This window comes from Silene latifolia, chromosome Y, assembly GCF_048544455.1.
Source record: "Silene latifolia isolate original U9 population chromosome Y, ASM4854445v1, whole genome shotgun sequence".
In the NCBI taxonomy this organism is placed as follows: Eukaryota; Viridiplantae; Streptophyta; class Magnoliopsida; order Caryophyllales; family Caryophyllaceae; genus Silene; species Silene latifolia.
This window is the reverse complement of record NC_133538.1, coordinates 191,673,827-191,690,199: the sequence shown is the minus strand read 5'-3', so window position 1 is coordinate 191,690,199 and position 16,373 is coordinate 191,673,827. Positions and strand designations below refer to the sequence as shown.

The window sequence follows — 16,373 nt, the reverse complement described above, 5'->3', positions numbered from 1 at the left end:
TTATCATACTTTAAATACAAAGATCGAAATAGATAAGACATGTACATATTGTATGTAACGAATGCAATAGTAAGTGAATTAAAATATAAATGGATTGTCCTTTTTGTTTTGTTTTACCAAAATCTCTCAAACTACTATATAAAGGAAAAAAATGTGTTATCTAAGTGTCAATTAATTTAGTGAATAAAATCACACGTTGAAATAATTATGATCGTTAATCAAATTATGAAGCATTAAAATTGTTCTAAGAATCCCATGTATACAATAAAGACTAAAACGATCTTACACATCATACATTTTGTTAATTATTTTAGAATCCATCCAACGCACGGGCAATACACTAGTGATGTTATAAAAGTGTGTGTAATCCCTCAATTGGGTGATTATCATTCATTCAATACATATACCCCATGTGGAAGAATATATATTTACCATAATATACAAATGCCTATATTCTAACTAAGAATCCTACAATTACATCATGTAACAAAATTATTGACATATTATTACCACAATTACACACTCCTTTCGTCCTCGGTCATTTATTTACTTTTGGTTTGGCACAAATATCAAGAAAAGAGGTTCAAATTGTTCATCAAAGACATTACCAAAATAGAAAGATAAACAATTAACTGAGACAGTTTAAAATAGAATAGGTAAACAAGAAGAAAGTAGTTCTTAACACACAATTAAATGACTGAGAAGACTCACAAGTCACAAGTCATCGTAACATATAAAAAGAAGAGACATTCCTTATAGCATACACAAATTTGTTGGATTAAAATAGTAAAAAAACACCATGAAAGATGGAGAAGGAAGTGTGGGTTGGCGGGGACCGTTAGTAGCAAATAGCAATGTAGGAGGCAGAGCTTATATAGTGTGTTAGTGTTATAGCCGGCGCCAAATATTCGTTATTCTTCTTCTGCCTTAATTATTTAGTTATTTGTCAAATTAAATTAATTTTATCGATTCAACCCACAAGTAGTATTTATACAAGCATATAACTAAGCTTATATTAATCATTCATATCATCCCAAACTCAATGGAAATACATACTTTTATCTTAAAGTTATATTTATAAAGTGACTATTAACAAAGTATTTTGCTTACCCTTCAATATTTATAATCCTATCTTTCTCTTTCTCACCCAAATATTTACTCAAACTCACGTGTTGTAGTAAGCTAACTACTGTCACTTTAATCACACCTTCTACTTTTTCATTCCTTGTTACTTCTTGTTCTTGCCATATGGTTGTTATGGAAAATGGGTTTGCGTCATCCAGAACCGACTCATTTCCTGCGGGACTTAGAGTTCTAGTTGTTGATGATGATCCTACTTGGTTGAAAATCTTGGAAAAAATGCTCAAGAAGTGCTCTTATGAAGGTTTTTATCACCTCCTTTTCTTCTTTTGTATTTTTTGCATCTTTGCTTAAATTATTACTCGTACCAGTTTGATTATAACTATTTCAAATCAATAATATTACGCTCTTATACATACAAAGACTTCTGCTCTTTGATAAGGAGTATATGTTATGTTTTGATTATAACTATTTCAAATCAATAATATTACCCTCTTATACATACAAAGACTTCTGCTCTTTGATAAGGAGTATATGTTATGTTATCTTCACGATTAAACTTAACGTTTCAACCAAAAGTTCTAAGCTGATATTAAAGCTCGTTGGAATTCTTATCAACTCGAATCAAAATTCAAAAAATTTCATTTAATATTGAGTAAAAAAGTTGGGTGATGATAATATTGAATTTATTTGTACAAGAAAGCTTTCTTTTTCCTATGTCTCTAGTTTTTGCAAGATTGTGTTGGCAACAACAGATTCCCAAATGATCATTTTCTTCCTATGATGGATGGGTTTGTTTTTATAATATGATTTTCTATTTAATTACGATGATGAAACATGGGTTTCAGATAAACATTCAAATCCAAGCTGATCAGTATTGTATTGCAATAGGTCTTGTTATAGACGGGTGGGGCGAATAGATGGGTAAAGACCTCTAATAAAATGGGTAGAGGATAAGGTGGGGCACCCCCCATGTGCTTCACACTTTATGGCAAATGGGTATTTTGTGAGGAAAAGTGGTATCCGTCTATACGTATATATGGATAGTGTCCGTCTATAATGAGAATTTGTGTATTGTTTATTATGTGATAGAGGTGTGTGTCTATTAATCAAGCATCAACTTATCAGGTGCTTGATGATGAAAATCACACATGGCCGGGTAGTGTAGTGTTGTGTTGTGTTGTGTAGTGTTGTGTTGAGGCACAAAAGATGAAAATTAAATGATGTGTTTTTAATTTGGTATCAGACCCATAATGGCATTTTGATGTTGACTGGTTTCAAAATATCATTCTTCCATGCTTGCTTAACTAATACCAATGTTGTTAGGATCGGGATTCTGCTTGAATGGATGGGGAGGATATGATCGAATCTGTAGAATCGTAAGATTCTACAAATTTATTAAATATAGTTTTTTATTTGGTAAAAATATATAATTGAAGTTCGAAACACTTATTTCTAGACAAAATATTGATAGTTAATGAGTTTAGTATCATTTCGTGAACATATTTCTACAAATTACACGAAATTTGGGTTTTACGATGTCATTATATAAAAATATATTTTAATATGTTTACCATGGAGTCGGATCGAAGGATGGTAAGATTGTAGGATCGTATTATGATCTTACCTCTAGAAAATTTCAAATAAATAGGATCGTAAGATTCTACAAACATGATAGAATCGTACGATCCGAGATCGGTCAAACATATTTGAATCGTAGAATCATGGGATCGAATTGGGATTCTGACAACAATGACTATTACTTCTACTAAGCGAACTAACATTTCTTCTATAATTAATCGGAAAATATAACTGCTAAGTTAACAGTCATGATTCATGAATCATGTTAATTCACTTAAGCTTGTGCTTAATATATATATATAGGAATTTCAGGCCTTAAAACATTCGGGATTAACAAAACAGTCAAATTACTGCTCTACTTGATTTGAGTAAATGACCTATCATGTCACTTGTATATTGTTCTGCATCAAGTTAGGATTCGGACCTGTTTTCTTCCCTACAGAATAAGTTGAAGCAGTATTTAAAATTCTATTTTAGAATTGGATTCTCTATCAATATGTATAATTTGGTTAAAAGTTATAAATAAAGATATAAAATTCAACAATAGTTTGAAGAAAATTCTGGGTCAAGGAGTTTCTTCTGGTCGTCTGTTAAGATTACAAGATCTTGTTAGGTTGTTCTAACATTATAAACAAGTACACTTTTCCCAACTAAAATGTCGAAATGGATCGATATTTTTTGTATTCTGACAATGGCATTAGAGATCTAAACCCGGAACATTTAGTGAAGGTATCAACATTTGTAAGCAACAACTACGATTAAGTTAATACTATGATTTCACCGACTGCAATGTAGGGGATGAAGCTAAGACTAACATACTAAACATATTGACGGAATTTGGCAAACAGTATCTCCATGCTATAAACTATAATCTTACACTGTTTTCCCCTAAATGTTTGTTCAGTGACGACATGTGGACTAGCTCGAGAGGCTTTGAGGTTCCTTCGTGATAGAAAGGACGGCTTTGACATCGTCATTAGCGATGTTAACATGCCTGATATGGACGGTTTCAAACTTCTTGAGCATGTGGGACTCGAGATGGATCTTCCAGTTATAAGTGAGTCTTAACTTTTATGAATTTCCAATTCATTGACCTTGATATCTTTTAAGCCTAACTAATTTAGTATCATTTATGGTGAAGTGATGTCCGTGGATGGAGAAACAAGAAGGGTAATGAAAGGTGTTCAACATGGAGCGTGTGATTATCTTCTCAAACCAATAAGAATGAAAGAGCTCAAGAATATATGGCAACACGTCGTAAGAAAGAGATTGAACGAGGTGAGAGACATTGACTTCTTTGATGATCGAGACCATCATAACGATGGACATTATGGCGGCGATCAAACCCTAATTAAGAAAAGAAAAGATGTCGAGAGCGAGAAAGAGTCAAGTGATCCCTCATCCTCAAAGAAAGCTAGAGTGGTTTGGACTATAGAACTTCACCAGAAATTTGTCAAAGCTGTTAATCAGATTGGGATTGATAGTGATAGTGAGTACCTAATTAATTTTGTGTTCCTCAAAGCTATAAACTACTTGTTATGTTACTCAAACTTTTAATCGAGTCTGAGTAACAATAATAACAACTAGATCAAGATTATAGTCTTGTACTCCTCCTGAGTTGCTGGCTGCATAATGATAGTATAACAGCGGAATTCCCTATATTGCAGAAGTTGGTCCAAAGAAGATACTCGACTTAATGAATGTGCCATGGTTGACAAGAGAGAATGTTGCTAGTCATTTGCAGGTCATACCATCCTCTAAATCAATATTTGTGTCGTTTTCCTCTAGTCCTTAAAACAATATTTACTATATTAGATGATTGACTGAGAGAAATTTCTCAATTGTGCAGAAGTATCGCCTTTACCTCAGTAGGATAGGGAAGGGCGACAATAACATGGAAAGCTCTTTTGAAGGAACAAAGAATCCTGAATTTTCTCCCAAGGGTTCCGTCGGTCCAAGTAATAGCATCCAGAACTCCAGCTTTACTCAACACAATGACGTCACTAGCAGGTCTCAATCAAACTCAGAGCATAAATTGAAGAACAAGACCGATCCCAGAAAGCCTTTTAACAACGAGAATTCTGACCCTCAGAAAGCCGATTCACAAGCAGGTTTTGATCACTCTTTCCAGTTCGATTCTCATGTGTCTGGTCCGAACCCATGGAGGGGAGAAGTACTAGACCTACAATTTAAACCTGAACTCAAGCCACTACCAAAGTTAAAGGATTACTTCAATAATCACCAAACGGTGCCCATTTTACAACACCAAATTCAATCTCATCTTCTGGAGCCTGCTGCCCACATTAGTCACGGACTATCCGTCAATGAAAATGATGGTTTTAGCCTCATTGATGTCAAACCTCTTATTTCTAAGCAGACGGGTAACAATGTCAGGCATCTCGACTCAATCTCTTTGTCGAACACTGACAGATTTGGATGTGTTTTCGAAGTGGGACAAGAGATGAAGAAACAGAACCTGAACTCCAGTCGCCAGGCTGGCATAGCTGGTAATAGCAATGTAAATGGTTTTGAAACTGAGTCAATAAACCAGGCTTTAGAAGCAGAATCTACATTCGGACACCTGGGTGAAGACCTAATGTTTCCCTGCCTTCAAGGCGGGGTCGGTTCTTCCAAACATTTCGGGGTTGATGATGTAGGATTCTCAGACTCTAATTTTTCGGAACATGTTGAGGAAGTACCTTTCCCACCTTATATGCCAAAGCTCGGGCTTGAGTATGAGTATCCCTTTGATTGGGAATATCCTGTTGTTGATCAAGGTCTATTATTCTCTTGATTGGCTACATGACTTTTGCAGCGGGATCTTCAAAGAATGCTATTTTCAGCTCTAGAATGTACTGAATTAAACTAAGTGATCCTAAATACACAAGACTCTAACCAAATTTGGAAGGCTCTTGAGCCATGTACCATATTGGATGGCAACTACTTGGTATAATACATTATCTTAGCTTTTCAAGTCTCTATCTAAATGATATTTTCTATATCAGGGAAGTGACAGGTGATCTACCAGAAGCTGGAGGCTATATTGCTCATATATCCTGCAACTCCTGCAAGTATCTAATGTGTACACTTTCTGTGGAAACTTTAAAACTTAAGTGAAGTGTCAAAACTCGCAATTGCTTGTGTCCTTTTACAATATTTCCTTGAGATAAAAATGAAGACTCCAGGCAACAGAGGTTGGAAGTGGGAAGTTTTCCCATCCACGACACCTGAATAGGATCAATCTTTGCCTGTCCGATTTTCCCTTCCTCTCAGTAATCACTCAAATGAGAAGACTTCCAAGTAAATTTTTGTTTTCCTCATTTTTTTATGAAGGGATCTATAAATAAGTTTGGTGCCCTAATCAAGCAATAAGATTATCCAACCTCCTAGTCCACAGAGAAAAAGGACAGAATGATAAGTAGTAAATATGCAACTTTCTTATATACATATGCATCACGGTCAATTAGCAGAAAATTAATTACATACACACACCATAAAAAAAATGAGTACACCCGGTAAAGAATAGGGTAACAATACATGAAACAGAAAACGTGGTAAACAAACCTGGCTTTGAATCTATTTGATACCCAGCAGTCATTCTCGAGATGGAATGTTCAATCCTCAAAGAATGTTAGGAGAAGTATTTTCGTGTCTTTTTTTCTTCATTGTCAAATTGCTTGGAAGTGCCTTACTGTTTTCCAAAATTTTTTTGGAACCAGCAGCCCTCTGAGAAGGGTGGAAGCTTTTACTTCGAGGCAAGTCCGAAGCAGGTCTAGCTTCACACTTTTGTGATTGTTGAGAGGGAGGAATCTGTAGATAACATTTGAATTGAGAACTCGAAATAGGTCGTAAGAATTATGAGGCATCAATCCATCATGCAAATTGTGTCAAGAAGTGCGTCACATGACTAAGGCTACAAAAAAAAAAAAAAAAAACAAAACAAAAATGCCTAGCTACTTAGTTTGGTTTCCATATACGGTGTCTTTTTTTGAGCCAAAAGCATAACGCTAGTGAGACATTTTGCTTTATTTCTCTTATGGGATTGATTCTTACGAACAATAAATTTGACAAACAAAACCAGACCGAATCGACTCTTGCTTTCCTAATAGAATAATTCGACCCTTATTCTTGTGCCTGGGTTATACCGAATTTTTCTACTGAGATAAAGACGGTCCCTCTCTTTTGCACTCAAAGATCAGAGACGTAATATAGAAATATTGTGTGCAGTTTGTTAAACGTTTGTTGATGTCAGAAGAATTTTCTATATGTTGCTTCTTCTCTTCCTCTTTGTTTATATAGGGAGGAAAATAGGGAAGGGAGGGAAGTTTTTCTGAAGAGTTACAACTCTTCAGAACCAGGATACGTTGAATCGTTTTCCTTTGAAATTAATTAATTATATTTTCAGATTAGACCCCCGTCATAGTCATTCGTCCGAATGCTAAACCGTAATTCCGTAAATAATTATGCAAGTATACTCTCCGTATTTTCCCGAACTTGCAATTTATTATTCAGAAATTACCCACTAACGAACCAACCTTAATTACGCAAAATGAAACCGGTAATTACTCTTAAATCACCAACAATTTCATCATAATCTAGAACCAAATATTATAGGATCTTTCGCAGTTTCGCTCCATTTCTTACGTCCCAATCATGTACGTTAATCTGTGGAGTGGTGGATAAAAGGGATTAGGCAAATTGCCAGAGTCGTTTGTCAACTCCTGAATGCTGCTTGATATGATGACCAGATGATCAATGACAGATCTTGCTCCCATGTTCTGCCGCAGATTTATATTTATACACACATTTTATACGTGCTTCTTGTAAACAAGGTAGCTAAGAATCTAAGAACTATGATTATATCTCAAAATGCATATGTTTCATCATTTTAAACCACGGGCAAACAGCACAAGTCACTGTATCATGTATTCAGATATATATACCAGTAGAGAGGGAAAGAAGTCAGCAAAATGCAATACCTTCTTTAAATTATCACTTAATACTTCAGTCCTGATGGTTGCCACGGTACTGGGTTTCAGGTTCCTAGACTGGGAAGATTTCCTGGAGTCAGGTGTAGATTTTGCCTGCAAGGGTGTTTGTAAACCATTTGAACCAATATAAATATCACAGTTTTTAGATGGGAGATGGAGAGATTAGAAATAGTAAGTAGCAACCCATTTATCCTAGGGTGATAAGGAATTACAGGGTAGTACTAAGTTTTCATTCTATCAAAATTATAGCGTAGAAATCAGAAGCACCTCTGTATTATCTGTAAACGGCATGTTTTCTGCTTCCTTCTCCAACTTCTTCTGGAAGAACTGACGTGAGGAAAACCATAGATTTACAAATTCATAATGCCAGTTAAGTGGCTTTGGAACATGATTAAAATGGGATCAAACCTCTCTACGTTTTGCTGCTCTTTCTTCAGTTCTAAAGCTAAAGGAAGCAAAATTGGCAGGAGACTGTGTTGAAGATTTCACATTCCTGTCAAGTGTGAAATGCATGTTTATGTTCAATCATATAGCATACAACTATGAAAGAGCTCTTCTGGCAATCATTTAACATCTAGTTTCAACAACTATTATCGTCAGTCACTACTAGAATATCCAGGTGTCTTCTTTAACTGTAAGTCATCCTCAAATCTAGGATCCGGAAGCATGCTTGTCTAGTACTCTATTCATAATATGAACAAACGTAACAAGATGGATGAGACAGAGTAGCGGCAATAACCACATCTAAAAGAAATGTGAAAGAAACTACATCCAACATGAGTAGATATCTGTCTGATTCATAAAGTCAGTAACCACGTCTTGTGAGTTGCATTAGTAATCCAAACTTAGACATCAGCTGACTCCTATGTGAAAAGTGGTCTATTATCACACTAAGGGAAAATAAAGGAGAAAAAATCAAAGCTAAATTCGGAATTTGAATGCTATGGTGAGAATGCCAAACAGAATGACATGTGAACCATCGTTGTGAAGGTTGGACTTTGGAACACAGATAATTTGTCGTGCAATCATGCCATGACAAACAACAGTCATAATGATTGAGAAATATCAACAATTTTTAGACAAGACAGAGGCTATTACCCTGTAGAGGGACACTTCAACTGCTGGTCCAATCTTCTACTCCTATCAAATGCTTTCTCAAGAGCTACTCTACTCCTGTAGTCGAAAAAGAAAGCTCAAACACCAGAGCATACATCTGTGCATGGAGGTAAAGGAGAATCATTCACCGAACAGAGATATTACCTCCAGGCTTCTGACTGAGGGATTGCAGATGGGTGTTGTGACACACTGCTGACAGAAGCCTGCAGTGTGAAAAGAGGTAGATATTATGCATCTGAAAGGACCTGATCCATCTACACAAGTTATAGAAGAGTCAAGTAAAGCGTTACAAGAGGGCAGGTAAAGTATCTCCACAAAATTACCATGATGCCTCAAAAGCTCGCAACTATGTTGGGTAAGTTGTTTGATGTACACGATCTTACCCCTATACTGAAAACACAGAGCCTCTTTAAAAAAAAAATACAACTTTACATGTGATATTATTCTGCAACATTACCCTAGTATCTCAAAAGGTCATGCCTATGGTGGGCATAAGAGGTCGGATGCATAACATTACCCCATTATTGAAAGGACAAAGAGGTTGTTTCCGAAATATAAACTCTCTACAGGTGGATATACTGTAGTTTGTTGCTGTGTTTTCTTTAAAGCAGAAATGGGAATCAGCCACTTAAATATATCCACATCACTAGCTAGATTATATTCAGCTAACCATAGTGCAATCGAAACAAATGAAAAGTACATACCCTACTTGGAGTCGAAGAGAAAGAAGCAAAGCTATCTCTTATAATCTTGCCCAAAGGAGTGAAGATTTTCCCTATTCCAGCTTTGCTGGACGCTGGAGAAGGTTTCTTAACCTTATTTATCGTTTTAACCGATATACATAGCATTGAAAAATTGTATAAATTGCACGACCACACGCAATAATATAGCCAATGTTGAGGCTAAGCAATGATATAAAACACCCCCAACAAGAAATGATATAACAATATTTAAAGATATGATGTTCAACCAAGTTTTAAAACGAAAAGTAGTTGTAACAGTTGGTAAGGCGCTCGATCGAGCTAGGCTTACTCGATCGAGTTCATCAGCTACTCGATCGAGTAGGCTGAGATCAGAACACTACCCAAATGTCACCCCTGCAGTTACTCGATCGAGTGAGGGGCACTCGATCGAGTAGCCACAGGTCAAGATTCCCCCCTAAAACGCCATGTTTAGACCAAACAATCATATAAACACGATTCGGGACGCTCTTCCGACCCCGAAATCCTGCATAAACTGTCTAAAAGTACTCAAAATACGGCCTTATGGCCAACATACATACCAAAGTCTAACAAAGTACCAACCAAATAAGTACTAACAACTACAAATCCATGAAACGATATATATAAAAAGAAAAGGAGTATCATCACTCCACATCCTGATCATCCATCACCTTGAACCACCATCACCACCTGATGTGCCTGCTCCAGCTGCGTCCTGACCTGCGACTCCACCCATGCCAGCATCTGCTCCCACACGCCATGGGGCCAAGCAACCGTAGGGATATGACTGAGGCGCTCCCCAAGTAGACCTCTCCACTCCGTAAGAGTGGAAAACTCCACTGTCGTCCCCAACGCCCCTCCACCACAAGGGCTGCGCTGCCTCGGTCCTGATGCCCTGCACATATGCCATCTCATGGAGGTTCCGGAGTGTCAAGGTAATAGACACCCTCTCCGTGAGCTCGCTCACTCTCATCTCGGGGCTATAGAAGGGAGAGTAACCGGGGTACTGGTACTATGGAAGCACAGAGTGCTCCGGCTGGGTCTCAGCCGCCCTCACCCTTACTCGTCATGGTCCTCTCCCCACTCTGGGCTGGGCATCCTTAGGTCTAACACGATCCCCTATCGTCGGCTCAGGCATCACCTACAAGATATCCGGGTCAATGAGGTAAAGCTGCCTCTCAGGAACCTCCTCATCCTCATCATCAGAATCGGCAGCCACCACTACCGCCGGTAAAGGCTCCGTCGCAGGAAGGTGCTCGGGAGCAGGTATCCGCATCCAACTCATCCCCCAAACCCTCCATGCCAACCCACCATCCTCCAAAGTCCTCAACCACTTGAGGTCGAGAAAGTACTCGCGGTCCAAGGTAGGCACCGCTGGGGTCAAGGGTGTATAGGCCGAGGAGGCCACAAAGGTAGTAAGCCTCTCCGCCAACCGAGTGGCAATGGCTCCACAGCTCAGAAAACGAGCGTCAGAAGAGGCCATCAAGGCTAAGCTGGCACACACTATGTCCGGGGCACTAAAGGTGACTCTCTCAGACCGGGTGGGGTTAAGGTACGCCGCAAGCAACATCACCTCATGTGAGTTTAACTTACTCACATCTTTTCTCTCATAAAGAAATCAAGTCAAAGTACGGAGAAAGATCTTCAAGGTGACATGTTGAACATCATTAATCAACATGTAAGTGGAGGCGGGTTTGCCGGTGAAGCAAGGCATAAGGCTACTAGCTTCACACTCAGTCGGGATGTTCCTAAGAGCTCCCTTCGCAGGACTAGAAAGGCCAAGGTGGGTGGCAAACATGTCCATGGTAAGGAAGAAACTGGTGTTCATAAGGCGGAACTCAACGGTCTGCTCCACCGCATCATACTTGAAAGAACTCATAAACTCGAGGGTTAGAAAAGCATAGGAATGTTTCCGGAGATGGTACAACCCCGTCATACCCAAGGTCTCGAAGATATGCCTAACATCGGTCTCAATCCCTTGGTCAGTCAAAAGAGTGGTGTCGATACAACGGGTGGGTCGCATACGACGTCTCTGCAAAGCAACAAAAGTGTCTCTTTGCATAAAGTCCGCAAAGCCAACGGAAGGGTACTCGGGTACCGCTGGGACCGTAGGTCCCCCACTCCCCTCACCTACCTCGGGCTCAGAAGCCCTCCCCCTCTTGCTCTGACGGGTTCCCACATTTGGTCTCGGCATCTGTTTTTAACACACATTTTAGATACACAACAACACATACTTCAAACACATAAACCTTCATATGAGGGCATTTAGAAGAATCACTATGTACACACTTTCACCAAGCAATCCAAAAATTGCAATAATAAGCTCTAAAAAGAAAAGTCGTCAGACGGTCTCACAGCTACACTAATTATGATAGTCATGGTATCAATTAACAACTCAACTACAAATTTTAAAGACTAAACTTCAAAATAGTTTCACAAATAGACAAATTTCACAAGAATGTAAGACGAATTTCAGTTTGGGGCACTTTTAAGACGGAGTTTTAAGGCAAAATTTTGAGTAAAAACCATCAAAATCAACTCTAAATAGGATACCCATAACAAAAATCACTTAATTTTCCCCTTTTTACATAAAAAAGACAACCAAAATCCAAACTAAAATCTCGAACCCTAGAAATTTCGAGACATACAAACCCCCGATTTTATTCGATTTTTGCATATTTAACATCAATGCCCAGCAAATTAAAGCAATTAGATCATGTTTCAATCAACGGAAATTTCCCATGGTACCCCTGAATTTTGTCAGATTTCCCATGGTACCCCTGCTTTTAAGAATATGTCCATGGTACCCCTAAGGTTTCATTTTTGTGCCCATGGTACCCCTTAATGTAACGACCGTTAACTAGATGTTAAATTTTGATGACGTGGCAATAATTAATAAATTAATAATTAATAATAAATTTGAAATAAAAATAAAAATTTGAACATTTCCCATGATACCCCTACGTTTTATACATTTTTCCCCAGATATCCCTAAGGTGTAAATTTTTTTCCACGGTACCCTTGAGTCATTAATATATGGTTTTAATGTCCATGTCTTCCCTAAGATCAATTTGATTTACGTTACTCTTCACATATATAGACCCCATGAAATCATTCAAGTACCTCATGACATTATTTGAGAGTGAATGAAGGCCAGAAGAAAGCCAATAATAAATTTGATACGCAAACACCTTAGTCAAATATTCACAATAACATTCTTGCATTAGTCTTCGCTTGAAACTATCATAACTCACTTATCTCTTAAAATTAACATGCCCAACATATAATTTTAAAGCTTCATCTGTTAGCTTTCACCTCCAATAAGAACTCTACATATTAAAGTATAGCAGGTCATGTGTGAAACGTTCAGCATTCAGCCATGTAGCAGCAACATTGAGGCTACATATCTTTTTGCTCGAGTGAACCATTTTTTTCTACCATGCACCAAATGAAAACTAATTGAGTTATCTTTCATTTTTTAATTTGAATCACATATTATAGGCCTCTAGATTGTGAGATATACTTGTTTCTTTGCTAACAGGTCAAAGGGAAATGCAGAAATTCATTTTGCCTACTCAACTTATAATGCATATATTTGGAGTTGTAGAGCAGCTACGAACGTGATTCAGAAACTCGTGTTTGGCTAACATTTCAAGCTTGATAGTCACGTAAATATCATGAAAAATTAATTAGTAAAACTTGAGATATGAAGCTTGAAAAACAGGCTTGCTGTATTCAACATTCTAAATGCTCAAAAGTTTATATTAATGACTTAAGGGTACAGTGGGAAAAATTTTACACCTTAGGGATATCTAGGGAAAAATGTATAAAACATAGGGGTACCATGGGAAATGTTCAAATTTTTATTTTTATTTCAGATTTATTTTTAATTTTTAATTTATTAATTATTGCCACGTCATCAAAATTTAACTTCTAGTTAACGGTCGTTACACTAAGGGGTACCATGGGCACAGAAATGAAACCTCAGGGGTACCATGGACATATTCTTAAAAGCAGGGGTACCAGGGGAAATCTGACAAAATTCAGGGGTACCATGGGAAATTTCCGTTCAATCAATGACAAGCAAGATTTTATGCATATAAACCGGATTTCTCAACAAACACCAACTATTATACATGCTTTTAATCAATTAAAACTTAAAAAGGAGATGAATATTATTACCTTAAAGGATTGACAAGTAAAGAGGTCGAAATTAACCAGTAAAACACCAAGATTCAAGCACCCAACAACAAGGATTAAGACAACTAGAGAGAGATATAGAGATTAAGGTTTTGTGAATGAAAAAAATGAAGAAGAAAAGAATAGGGAGAAGGGTTATGAATCCCGCAAATCCCCGGGTACTGTTCACTTACTCGATCGAGTAAATGGGTTACTCGATCGAGTGGCCTCTACTCGATTGAGTTGGAGCTACTCGGTCGAGTTTCCGCTGGCAGATCCAACTTTTTCGATATTATAGCTTCCTAACTAGATCGAATGAGGTCTACTCGATAGAGTAAATACTCTTACTCGGTCGGGAAAGAATGAGAACGAGGTCAAAAGTTACGGATTTGAGTAACGGTTCCTGCAAAACAACAACTTGTGTCGATTCCAAAATGAATTCGGAAATCGTTACAGATTATTATATTTATTCACGACGTATTACTACTACACAAATGCAATGTATCGATCTAACAAACATATCACTTCATTCAACACATTTTACTTCATTCTATGACAAACATTACGCAACCAATTGACTAGACTATTAGCTTCCTCATGCATACATTAAACACATTTCTTTACCTCTAATCACGCATTTGTAACCTCAACAATACAACTTATAGTCATATCACTCTAAGCATTCATCTAGAATTTAACCATCCTTTATCGTTCAAGCTTACTAATAATTTAACCAGGTCACAACAAATTATCAGCTAAATTACTCGACTTAAACTTGCCATATCACGGAAGCATTCAACCGTTCATCCATCACACTTACCAAATACTACTTTGACAAATGTTACAACTAATTCAAAACTTACTACTTACCATCATCACCACATACAAGACTCACAATTCTTTTATACCAATGCACAAAGAACGATTTAGAAGATATTATCAGCACTATTTCACACCACGCTGTCACGTATTATAGCCATTCCACCACTTCCACTACTTTCATACACATCTCTACTCAACCACAAACTTTCACAGTTGTTTTTTTTTTTTTTTTTTTTTTTTTTTTTCACAATCACACATACTAGCATCCATGAAGGCTCCATCACAATCATTCCTAACAAAACTATTATACACACTAGGCACACAATCTCCGACTCGATATTCCCATACCCGGTGATTGGATTAAGCATAATGGGGCCATAATTTTGAAATGAGGTCGCCTACCCACCCAAAATCTAGCATCAGCTGGGGCTCCCAATATACATACACCAGGTTCATTTTATTAGACTCACTACGTTCATTAGGCTCATTTGTTACAGGTTCCAAAATCGTCTTTCTGATACCACTTTGTAACATCCCCATATACCAAGGAGCCTTAACAAGACCTTCCCTAGCATATAAGGGCAATACCATCTCGATTGCCCGAGGACAGTAATAATCAAATGTCGATAAAAGAATAATTAAGTTGTATTACAAGTGATTAACAAAACTAAAGACATATAAAAGGTACAACTCAAAACCACTATCAGCTATGTGAACTACTTCTGTCATGACTCGTGATAGACTCATCCCGCCAAGCACCCAGCTATCATCCATATCACAGCCTGCTAAGACTGACTGCTCACCATAAGGGATCACGGCAGACACAACAGAAACAAACAACAAGACAAACCACACAAGGTCAGTAACTGAGGGAAAAGACATACAACCACAAACACAACACAAGCACACAACACACACACACACCATATCTCCTCTAATCAATCACCGTCACCGACTGTCCACTGAACCAGCCCTACCAGTGGGGGACCGCAGCCGTTCCCACCTAAGCCCCGCTCATCATACCGAGCGATAAACCCATGTCCATTAATGTGCACATCCCCTCCCATGGCGGGTTCCACGGAGGGTGAACTACGGGCGTGAAGCCACTCCCACAAGTGACTCCACTCAGCCGAGGACACACCTCGAGAACCATAGACAAACAATCACAATCAGCTGCACCACAACAACGTTAATCAAAACGACACAACACCAACCAAATACCACAATCAATCAATCATACCGACGCTACATCAACCAAACCACATCAAAAGACACTCTAGACAACCAACAGTAATAAGTAGGCGAACCTACCTTTAGCAAACCGCAGCGACTCCGAGTCCGAACACATGATATCAATCAACCAAGCAACACACCTATACAAACAGTACAAGCATCTATCACTATCACTACAACCCTAACTGAAAAACCAACAACGACAATGATGATGACGATTACATACCTACGCATAGCAACCCGGCGTAAAGACCGCTACCCGACTCAGGCATCCCATCCCCATGGTGTAAGCATCCTCAAGGCAAGGGTTATGGTGAAGGAGAAGAAGAGTGACGGCATCTAGGTTTGGGAAATGAAGTGCGGAAATGATTTGAGGTTTCACGAAACACGATTTATAATTCCCCGCTGCAAACTCGTTACTCGATCGAGTAACTAACTTACTCGATCGAGTGACCCCTACTCGATCGAGCTCCCAAGCTACTCGATCGAGTAGTCTCAGCTAGATCGAGTCCCACACAAACCAAAGCTCACATTGTGACAAGACATCGGCCGTAAGTTTTCCCAAGGTCAAGATCAGTGTCTAAGGTCAGTTAACGCCGGTCAACGGGTCCCTAAAAGGACAGGTATTACAAATAGGATGAATTCCTAG

General features: G+C 38.2%; 2 protein-coding genes across 4 annotated transcripts; one reads left to right on the top strand and one right to left on the bottom strand.

Moving 5' to 3' along the window:
* The first annotated feature begins 1,096 nt into the window (after positions 1-1,096).
* LOC141626779 (two-component response regulator ORR24-like) lies at positions 1,097-5,638 on the top strand. The gene is made up of 5 exons (XM_074440435.1): positions 1,097-1,384; positions 3,566-3,718; positions 3,803-4,150; positions 4,329-4,405; positions 4,511-5,638. The coding sequence occupies exons 1-5, from the start codon at positions 1,249-1,251 to the stop codon at positions 5,453-5,455; spliced, it is 1,659 nt and encodes a 552-aa protein (XP_074296536.1). The 5' UTR covers positions 1,097-1,248; the 3' UTR covers positions 5,456-5,638.
* Positions 5,639-6,050: 412 nt separating this feature from the next.
* Positions 6,051-9,675, bottom strand: LOC141626939 (uncharacterized). 3 transcript variants are annotated; one of them, XM_074440504.1, is made up of 8 exons: positions 9,473-9,578; positions 9,092-9,158; positions 8,913-8,971; positions 8,751-8,825; positions 8,061-8,145; positions 7,920-7,979; positions 7,641-7,745; positions 6,051-6,471 (listed from the first exon to the last, which is right to left on the bottom strand). In XM_074440504.1, exons 2-8 carry the CDS (start codon positions 9,092-9,094, stop codon positions 6,283-6,285), a joined length of 576 nt encoding a protein of 191 aa, XP_074296605.1. In that variant the 5' UTR covers positions 9,095-9,158; positions 9,473-9,578; the 3' UTR covers positions 6,051-6,282. The 3 variants fall into 3 exon arrangements, with proteins under 3 accessions (XP_074296605.1, XP_074296603.1, XP_074296604.1); XM_074440502.1 differs by lacking the exon at positions 9,092-9,158 and having other exon boundaries at positions 9,473-9,675; XM_074440503.1 differs by lacking the exon at positions 9,092-9,158 and having other exon boundaries at positions 7,920-7,970; positions 9,473-9,675.
* Positions 9,676-16,373: the final 6,698 nt, after the last annotated feature.

What these genes read in the sequence shown, in the direction of transcription:
- LOC141626779 (XM_074440435.1), top strand. Translation starts at nt 1,249, where the DNA reads ATGGTTGTTATGGAAAATGGGTTTGCGTCATCCAGAACCGACTCATTT. An exon ending in CAAGAAGTGCTCTTATGAAG is followed by an intron (nt 1,385 to 3,565) that starts GTTTTTATCACC and finishes ATGTTTGTTCAG; the next exon opens with TGACGACATGTGGACTAGCT. An exon ending in GATGGATCTTCCAGTTATAA is followed by an intron (nt 3,719 to 3,802) that starts GTGAGTCTTAAC and finishes TTTATGGTGAAG; the next exon opens with TGATGTCCGTGGATGGAGAA.
- LOC141626939 (XM_074440502.1), bottom strand. Translation starts at nt 9,616, where the DNA reads ATGCTATGTATATCGGTTAAAACGATAAATAAGGTTAAGAAACCTTCT. An exon ending in TTGAAGTGTCCCTCTACAGG is followed by an intron (nt 8,146 to 8,750) that starts GTAATAGCCTCT and finishes CACACTTGACAG; the next exon opens with GAATGTGAAATCTTCAACAC. An exon ending in CGTTTACAGATAATACAGAG is followed by an intron (nt 7,746 to 7,919) that starts GTGCTTCTGATT and finishes ACACCCTTGCAG; the next exon opens with GCAAAATCTACACCTGACTC.